This window comes from Esox lucius, chromosome 22 (genome assembly GCF_011004845.1).
Source record: "Esox lucius isolate fEsoLuc1 chromosome 22, fEsoLuc1.pri, whole genome shotgun sequence".
NCBI classification, from domain to species: Eukaryota; Metazoa; Chordata; class Actinopteri; order Esociformes; family Esocidae; genus Esox; species Esox lucius.
The window spans coordinates 15,553,608-15,564,089 of NC_047590.1; the positions used below are offsets into that span (position 1 = coordinate 15,553,608).

General features: G+C 41.5%; 1 protein-coding gene across 1 annotated transcript; it reads left to right on the forward strand.

The window, feature by feature from the left end:
* The first annotated feature begins 611 nt into the window (after positions 1 to 611).
* On the forward strand, positions 612 to 3,329 carry LOC109614913. Its single transcript, XM_020042254.2, has 2 exons — positions 612 to 1,333; positions 1,871 to 3,329. The coding sequence occupies exons 1-2, from the start codon at positions 640 to 642 to the stop codon at positions 2,206 to 2,208; spliced, it is 1,032 nt and encodes a 343-aa protein (XP_019897813.2). The 5' UTR covers positions 612 to 639; the 3' UTR covers positions 2,209 to 3,329.
* Positions 3,330 to 10,482: the final 7,153 nt, after the last annotated feature.

A 10,482-nucleotide genomic window follows, 5' to 3' on the forward strand; every position in this document is an offset into this window, starting at 1 on the left:
GGTGAAATCTACAGAGCCAACTAGCGTCAAGGAGAGTAAATGCATGCCAAATAATAAAACAATTAATTAAAAAAATCTTAACAAAAACGACTTTTAGTATGTTACATCATTAAGTGTTGTGAATATGGGACCAAGAGCAAAATAATTTGCTAATTGGGTTTTTAAATCAGAATTAAAATTGCAATTGTCACACGCCACTTATGCTTTACATGCCCTGGGGAACCTACTACCATAAACTCTTGGTTTAATATTGTGTTGATGGATTAACTTGTACAGAATGTTAATCCAATCACAAAGTAGGATAGAATACAACTACAGAGAAATGGTGGTCATTCTTTACAGATTATGATATTTTTAACAAACAAAGTGCACATTATTTCCCTAAATGCTCGTCATGTAACATTAATCCTAAAGTGTCAATGTTGACCCCAACATAATGCAATCGGCCTCACACGCCGATCAGTCAAAGTTAAATTCCGTGTAGTCATTTTTAATGCTCTGTGTTTATTGAGCTAATTCTTTTACAATGGAAAGTTCTCATGTAGCAGACCAGTGGCAGACCGACAGATAGAATGTGAGCCTGACACAGGCAAACGTCTGACACAACTGACTAGAAAGAGTGTGGTTTTCAAAGGAGTTATGGAGTTTTGGTGGAATACTGCAGACTTCCTTGAAGGAATGGGTCTGGAAGTGGAAGAGAGCTCTATCTTCTCTCATGTCATGCAGACCATTGATCGTATCGCCAATGTCCTATCAACTGAGCCCACTGTAGACCCTGAGCTTCAGGAGAATGACTCAGATGACAACGAAGATGATGACGAGGACGCAGGTTCTAAATCTGATGACAGTGAGGAGGACAAAAACCCATCTAACGCTGTTGAGTGTGCCGCTAAGGTGATCATCAAGAAACCATCATCATCACCAATACCGTCGTCATGCCCTAAAAGGGCCCTTGTTGAGGCGGCTACAGAGATGATCGGTGATGTCCCTTCCTTGGGATCTGGTGCCAGCGATTCTGTAGTTCATGGGAGGACAGCAGCTACTGCCGCCAAGAAACACATGAGGGATCAGTGGACGTTGATGACCAGAGAGCGAGCTGGGTGTTTTCCTGAGGGAGCACGAGAACGCCCAGAAGAGCCCCAGACACAGCCACCGATGCTGGCCCTGAGGACAAGGACAGGGCTACCCTCTAGGTCTCTGGCAAAAGCTAGAGCTATTCCGCTCAAAAGGGATCCCTTGGCGAGAGCTCCGGAGCACCTCAGACAACATTTTCCAGGACCAGAGCCTAGATCAAAAGCAATAAGTGTTTCAACAGGTCTTTACACAGAGCAAGGTAGGTGGCTCCTACAACAAGCCATTTGCAAATGTGTAAATTATATACAGTTAACAGGAAAGTCTTTATTTCACATTATGTTTGTACATTGATGTCATTGGTTCATGAAGTATATTAACTAATGATAATGAAAGCACTTGGGCACAAAATAATTGAAGCAGCTGTGTATTGTAGAGTAATAATCTCTTGGAATCATGTATTATGGTGTGTGATGTAGATTAATTGATGCGGCAGATTTTTTGCTGGCTCATTACATTACAACAAATGTTGAGATCTACCAAACTCAAACAAGGCCCTCAGGCTTAGCAGGATGGGAATTCATTAGAATCAAATTAAAATTCCATGAAGTCGCTCTTCTCATGCCATGCCAAGTTGCCAACCAATGATTGTCCAGAGTGGGTAACCATGTGTCAACAAGTCTCCTTTCTGATCGACAAAAAGCATTAGTGTCTCATCAAGAGAGCTGTAATAATTGGGGATTGTTGGTAGAGAAAAACGTTTTGTAAATAACTGAAATGTTCTATCCCCGTTTCCTAGTCCCAGTTTCTGCATCACTGGAACAGGAAGTGACATCATCAATGGAGAAGATGCCAAAGGAGCCGAAGCAGAGGACAGGGGGCTCCACTGGTCAATGGCCTGGGAAGGGGGCCCGATCAAACACATTCACAGAGCCAAGAGAGAACAGTGGGGAGCCTGAGGAGGAAGAATGTGAGGAGGAGGAAGAGCAGGGGGTGAATGTTGACGGACGGCAGTGCTCTGGTGAGAAGCATGGCACCAAACCTGTCTCCAAGTATCACACTGTGTCCTACAGAAAGATCCGTAAGGGAAACACTAAACAGAGAATTGATGAGTTTGAGTCCATGGTAAACACATAAACCTGATGCCAAGTTGGAGTTTGTGAACTTTTTGCCCTGTCCTTCTGTCTTAATTTTTGTATATTTCTGAGCATCCAATAATTACTAAAACCTATTCTTTATAAAATGTATGGAACATAAATCTGTATTAATTCATTATTATTCTATTTGCTTTAAACTGGTTCAGGTTTATTTCTTTTGTAAAACGAACAGTATATTAAATGTTCTTTCAAACATTCCTTGACGAAAACTAGAGCAAGACATCTCTTTCCACGTCATAGAGAACCACATGCTTTCTATACCATTTACAGACACAGGGTGGCGCTTGTGATCTCGATTTATTAAAGATCAAAAGTAGAAAATGTATGATGTACTGTTAGATCAATATATATTAGGACAAAATATTCCTGCAAAGATATTAAAACAACTTTAAGGTTTGGGCATGACAGTTTAGTTTGGTTAGGTTATGTTAAGGCATGATGATTTGGTTATTGAGGTTAAAGTCAGGATGATGGTTAGATTATGGTTAGTGTAAGGTTAGGTTTAAGGGACAAAGGACCTTTCAGTTTTTCTGGTCCCCAAAAGGATAGAAAAACATACGTTTGTTTGTATTTGAGAGATCTGTTTTACTGTACATATGATTAGGGCTGGGTGTTACGGTTAGGTTAGGATACATTTAGATATAAACATTGGGTAATGAAGGTTAAGGTCATGGTAAGGTCATGGTTAGGAGTGGGGTTAGATTTCAGGGATGGGGAAAATTGGGATATTCTTTCTGGTTTTTAAAAAGCATTAGAGGTTTGGGAAATAGGTTTCTGAATGGAAAAAAAATGTAGTCCTGAAAAGTAATCAAAACATAGTGTTTGTGTTTGATTGTGTGTGTGTGTGTGTGTGTGTCAAAGCCAGAGAGAGAGATGAGCAAATATTGTGATGTGGTTTCATCAGACGGCAATATAGTTGAGTCTAGTCTGCACTGCAACCATCTAACAACAAAATGTCAACATAGTGATTATAACAGATTGAAATATGACATTTAAGCCTTTATTAATATTAATGGACAGCATTTTATTCTGACCTTAGTGTCTCAGAGATGCATGCAGATTTCTCACACAGGACAGAAAATAAAAGAGCAATCATGTAAACATTTCATGCTTAATTAATTTGTTTGCCTCCATTCTAATCTTGATTTAGACGTTGTGACCTCGTGAAATATACAATTAGATTAATTGCCAGGTAATTTGTTTCTTGGAAGTTTTCTTTCATGTTTGTGGTTTGTTTTGGTGTGGTGGTAATCAAATGACTGACGATATCTCGCACGGACGGTGTCCTTAACACATTTCTTTGATTCAATTCTCCAAAGCTAAGCCTGCCTTTGTCTCTTCTCTGGCTGTGGTAGTGCCTGTATTGTATTGAAGCCAGGCTGAGGTTGGAGGAGGAGAATAAGGTGCGGTTTGTCCGGCTTCATTTGAATAAAGGCAAATGTCAGATAATACGCATGGCTGCAGGCTACCTGTTAGAAGAAGGGGATCTCTTTCCAACCAAGGTAAATGAATGGAACAGGCTACCAGGGGTCAGAAGACGTACCTCCAGGTTACATTCAGCACTCTGGTGTTCTGGAGCCATGCTTGACCTTTCGAAACAGTTGAGGCGGCACGCATTCCTGCAATGTATAAATTAGGAATACCTCCAAACTATAACAAAAGGATTCTTCTAAAAGAGGTAGTCCAGGATTTGAAGCGATACAAACATTGGTAAAACATTGCCTTATTTCCTTATTTCCAAAACTGGGAGCTGAAATTGTTTGTATGCTCTGTCGGGTCCCTTCATTCAAATGAGTATGGACTCTGACACAGATTATCTGCAGTTGCTTTAGCCTCTGTAAGTAATTGCCACTGAAGACATAGGCCATTATTACACATGCATATTGTTCTTTGGTAAGTTAAGAAATGCAGGTAAAATAAAGGTCCTCATCTAATTCCTGGACATTACTTATTCTCACCCCTATTCTCGCCTAGCTGTAGAGACTGGTATAGTTACTGTGATACTTCTATGTCAGTAGACTGGATTCACACTCCCATCATCAGCTGACCGGGGGAAGCAATATGAAATGGATTAATTAGCTTTCTGTGGCAGCAAGGTGGCTAACATGATCGGTCCTTCTAATACCAATTTTCTTTCTTTCTTTGTAGAAGAAAGAATTACGAAATACATCTACCTGCCCTGGGCTTTTCATTCACATCTTATACATTTTTTAAATATTTATTTAATTTCATTTCAGTTCAACCTGGAATTTATTAATAAAATAGTAATAATAGTCACATAAAAAGTGTTTTAATAAGATAAATTAAAAACCCTTCTGAACAACATTTCACTGTGCAGCCCCTTTACCCCTGTCCACTTTTCTAGTAATGTGGGCTGTTACAACATATAAAACAGCCCGCTCTCTTGTGACATTCTGGTGACATTTACTAAGTCAAACCATGAAAGGTGAGAACTGGGAAAAGATGGTTTAATGGTGAGACTGTGACAGATCTTGTAGTGGTTTCTGGAAAATAACACTCAGGTCTCTTTAGAGACGATATTTGGAGGTGAACAATTGTGTTCTGTCACAAACTGGGTCCCGTTAAATGACTTCATTTCTATTTCAGAGAACTCTCTGTCTCTGCTCTGAGAATTCTTTAACGCTCAGAATTGCAGACCATAATATTCTTGAGACTTTGGGCTAAGCCAGCACAGCACCCACGAACAACCCCCACGCTGTTCTGGTTATGTGTTGTCATGGTTTCAAGTCCAATCACGCACCAAACCCACACACTGTATGAATGGTTGATGGTATGGACCAACTGGATTTCTTATCCAGTCAATGTATTTACAGTCCCGTGTAACTCAGTTGACAGAGCATGGCACCTCCAGAGTTATGGGTTCGATTCCCATGTGCGCAAAAAAAAGATCTTAACACTCCCTCCTCTAAATCGCTATAGATAAGCTCGCCTGCTAAATGAACTTTAAAAAAAACTGCCCTGGGGCAGTCAGAGCACTGTAGAATATTCACGCCAGGCCTGGTTCTGGGGAGATTAGTGAATCTGCCTGACCTGGTGGCCCAGGGACCAATGGCCATCCTCTAACCCAGAGTCACAACACACGCCACCTCAGTCTGGCGGCCAGGCGTCTGGGTTTCAGGCCAGAGGGAGAGGGTGAATCAATAACACAGGAATACTAAGAACCTTCCATTGTGTGAATAGAATAGACAATTGCTCCACGCCACCTCCACCGAGATGACAATGCCGGGTGCCATTTGGAGAGGGTGCTGGCCACCATTTATCCCGTCCCTCCGCCACGTGACGATAACCACACTGTGCTGTTTATCACCACTCAGGCAGGAAGCTCTTTCAGCGGCATTGAAAGGACACCTTTCACTCATCTGCAGGAACCTCCTCAGTTCTTTTTGCTCAATGAGAAGCCACCCCCGTTATGTCGTAGAGAAGGTTAGAGGCCTTCTGAGTGACGTTTTGGTTCATAAAAATGTACAGCGGATGTCGATCAACAACGCCACGTCAGCCAGTTCGGACAGTATCCGGCATCATACAAAGGGATCTGTCTCCCGGGCTGAAGTTGCTTTTCTGTTTTTGGTGAGTTGTTGTGACACTCTTGCCTTCATACACTCTGGAATTCACTCCACTTCTCCAGTGAAACAGTGGCGTCGCCTGTCCACTGAGGTCCTGCCCTTCCTCAGTGCACTTATGAGTGGTGGAAAACCAGAGTCAATGCCCACCCAAAGTTGACGCCCGCCCACATCTCACCCAAAGACACAGTCATTGTTCTCCCCACGTAGAGAATCTGCGACCGTTGCACTCCGTGTGAAGAAGTCAACACGTCAGCCTCTTTCCAGATTTTCTCCCTCGTAGTTTCCAGGGTTTTTCCTCTCCGACCCTCTCAACAATGTCCTCTTTGAGGGTGCTTGTGGGGGTTCACACATTGAGCCGTGACTGTTCTCCCTGTAACCGCTGTAACACCGCACTTTGAAAAGGCCGGGTATATCGCCAAAGGATATGAAGAGATGGCTCCCACACCGCCCCGGTGTCGTTTGGGTTTTTTCAGACTCATCTTTCAGCTCAACTTTGGTCCCCGTGCAGGGCCCCTTCGTTAAGTCCCGCCTCTTTTCATAACTGTTGTAGCCACCAAAAAGGCAATCTTATTCCTCCCGAAGCAAACTTCAAACCTTTCAGTGCCCCTACAATGTCTTCAAGCTATTTCAATGACCTTATTACTATGAATAGCTTGAACGTAATGGAGACCAGGTCTTAATTATGTTGTTTTGACATCAGTAACTCTATGGACCTTTGTCCACAGGACACCCACATAAAAAATGTACTCCCACGGGCAAGAGAAACGAGTTGTACTCTAAAGAGAGGTGTGCCACAGATAGAAAACCAGGGAGAGCTGCGGAAATGTAGTTCAGTCCATAAAAACAGTGGTGTTACAGATGAATGACAGCTAGCATTCACAACGAAGACAAAACCAGCTCTTCTTTTTCAAGAGATGACGAAATGGTACACTCGTGAGATAAAACCTCTTCTTATAATGAACATTCTAATGTTCTGACAAATCATTCTAAGCAATCAGACAAATCAGACAAAGACTAATGATGGAAACAATGATGAAATGTGGCTGGTCTTGAAAAGGGCAGCATGTGTTTTGCATTTCTATGTAACCGGATGACGAATGTCAATAACATGAATGTCTTCTGAATCAAAGTAGAATCAAAGTTGATGAGGGATCTCACTCTGAATCAGAGTTGATGAGAGAACTTGAATCAAAGTTGATGAGAGATCTCACTTTGAATCAGAGTTGATGAGGGATCTTATTTTGAATCAATGTTGATGAGAGATCTTACTGCACGATAGAGACTGTGAAAAGATATACAGTGATGCTTTAACACGGGTTGATGTAATGGTCTTATAAATACACAGTACATACTCTATAATGTACAATGGTTTCAATCATGGACAGAGTATTTTATTTTTACTCATTACTCCTTGGTGAGCAAAAAAGTTTTGAAAAAATGTAATGTTTGTTTATCAGCTTGATCTCACAGTAAGAATACAAGAGAAATGTAATTCAGGTAACATTGTTTAAAGATAATTCTTAAATCAGAAATGTGTATTAATTTTTTGCATTAATGTGTGCTATTGGCAAATAATCAGGCATTGGTAATAATTCAGTTTCAATCAAAATGAGCTTTTATGAATCTGCCCAGAAGGGGAGGAGATGTAAGAGTTGATACGAGAGGTAAACAAATTACAGGAGTTGGTCATTCAAAATACAGTTCAAGTTGGTGTCATATTGTCCTTCACCTGCAACTCTGGTGGTTTGCTAAAGCTTAGAGAAGACACTGAAAAGCATGTATGCAGAGGAACCAGCAGCCTTTCAGGTAATAGTCAACAGTTGAAGTCCTAGCAGCTCATTTCTCAAAGCCTTTTTCTAGTAGTGTTCAGTACTCAGTTGAACCTATGGAACGTAGTGATTTTAGGTCTGTTCTCTTTCCTTCTAATTCCCCGACCTGGTGCCTCTACAGGTGCAGCCCATTAGTAGTCATAATGCCAGGAAGATTTGTCTGAATATTCATTACGATGAATTGCCTCACAACCCCCTCACTCAGGGTCCTCTAAGAGGGACCGCGGATGAACCCCATAGACTTCCACTGGGAACCCATCGGAAAGTAATATGAACAGAGGACTTTGGTTGTGCCATTCAAATCTCACTTTGACCTTTAGCAAAGCCTGGGTCTGTGTACAGTATGTGTGTGTGCGTGTGTGTGTGTGTGTGTGTGTGCCTGCATGTGTTCCAAAAGGCTCCAAGCAATTGTTCTTCCTTACTAGTGATAGTATGAGTGAATCATTTTTGTCCATATAATTAGGAATTAGAATAATTTAATAGGACCCGTATATTTTGACCAACTTGACATGGTGTCTACCCCTCTCCCTGTGTCGGACCTAGTTTTTTGGGGAACCCTAGGCAACACCCGCCCCCCCCCCCCCCCCCCCCCCACAGGCAAAACATTACATGGCCTTCCTTTTGATGTCCCACATTTACATGTTTTAAATGTCATCAACCTACTCCGTGACAGAGAACTAATGGACATTAGTGGTGCACGTGTGGGAATTGCTAATGCAGTAAGCCCACACTGACAGTCTGGTATTCAACTCGGCACAGATGTCAGAAAACGTATTATTGTTTTTTTACATTTTATTTTATTTAACATTTATGCAGGGAAATCAAGTTGAGACCAATGTCACTTTTACAGTTGAGCCCAGGGATATAAAAGATCAGTCAAAATTTGGACACACCAACATTTCCAAAAGTCCATTATTAAGAAATAGAGAGAATATTGCACAACAGCTAATCTGTCCAGAACAGGGGATCTTCAAACACTGAGTGTACGGGCAAGAAGGACAATAAACAGAGAGGCCAGCAAGAGGCTTATAGGAACTCTACAGGAGTAACAGTAGTCCACGGCTGAGGTGGGAGACACCTCTGCATATGCAACAATAGCAAGGGTGCTTCACAGAAGTGGCCTTCATGGGAGAGTGGAAAAAATAACTCAAGTCTCAGTTTTTCAGAATGTGGGAGACTGTTAGACCAACTGGAAGAAGATTCTATGGTCTAATAGAGCTTTTCATCCTCAACGCTAAGCATTATGTTTGGTGCAATCCTGACACTGCACATCATCTTGAGAACCTGATCCCCAATGTGAAGCATTGTATTGGCAGCATCATGCTATGGGGATGCTTCTCAACAGCAGGGACTGTGAGACTGGTCAGAATTGAGGAAAGGATGAACAGAGCAAAATACATAGATGTCCTGGAAGAAAACATGATCCAGAATGCACAGGACCTTAGACTGGGATAAAGATTAATCTATCTGCTTGACAATGACCCAAAGCACACAGCCAAGACAATGCTGGAGTGGATTTGGGGACTAGTCTGTGAACCCTGGACGTGAAGCCATTTTGAGAATAGGTGGAAAGAGTTAAAAATTGCTGTTAACTAATTGTCCCCTACAACTAGATGGAGCCTGAGCAAATTTGCAAAGATAATTTGAAAAGAAATTGCTGTATACAGATGTGCAAAGCTGATTGAGACTAAACACACTCATGATTGTAATTGCTGTCAAAGGTGCCCATGTCAAATATTGACTATGAAGTACTTTTTTAAACTAATTTAGAACAACGTGTAGATGTTATTTTACTCTATGACATTATGGACTATCTTGAGTTGCGTTGATTAGTGGAAAAAACTCCTAATTAAATCAATTTTAATTTCTAGTTGTAGCACAATCAAATTTGGAAAAGGTGTCAATAGTTTTGAGATAAAATGTATACGTGAATCTATTGGTGATTTCTCCATTGCATATTTTGTTGTGACAGAATATTTTCTTTTCCAACACATTTTTTATATTGCACAACAAACCCAGACAAACACTCCAAAAATGACTCAGAGGGATTTACATTATTTACAGTGTATCTTGGTCTACTTGTCTTCAGCAAACTGTGGGCTTTCTTGTGTATCATCTTTAGAAGAGGCTTCCTTCTGGGATGACAGCAATGCAGACTAATTTGATGCAGTGTGCGGCGTATGGTCTGAGTACTGACAGGCTGACCCCCCACCCCTTCAACCTCTGCAGCAATGCTGGCTGCACTCATACGTCTATTTCCCCAAGACAACCTCTGGATATGATGCTGAGCACGTGCACTCAACTTCTTTGGTCGACCATGGCGAGGCCTGTTCTGAGTGGAACCTGTCCTGTTAAACCGTTGTATGGTCTTGGCCACCGTGCTGCCGCTCAGTTTCAGGGTCTTGGCAATCTACTTATAGCCTAGGCCATCTTTATGCAAAGCAACAATAATTTTTTTCAGATCCTCAGAGAGTTCTTTGCCATAAGGTGCCATGTTGAACTTCCAGTGACCAGTATGAGGGAGTGTGAGAGCGATGACATTAAACTTAACACACCTGATCCCCATTCACACCTGAGACCTTGTAACACTAACGAGTCACATGACAGGGAGGGAAAATGGCTAATTGGGCCCAATTTCAACATTTTCACTTAGGGGTGTACTCACTTTTGTAGCCAGTGGTTTAGACATTAATGCTGTGTGTTGAGTTATTTTGAGGGGACAGCAAATGTACACTGTTATACAAGCTGTACACTCTTTACTTAACATTGTAGCAAAGTGTCCCTTCTTCAGTGTTGTCATATGAAAAGATATAATTAAATATTTTCAGAAATGTGAGGGGT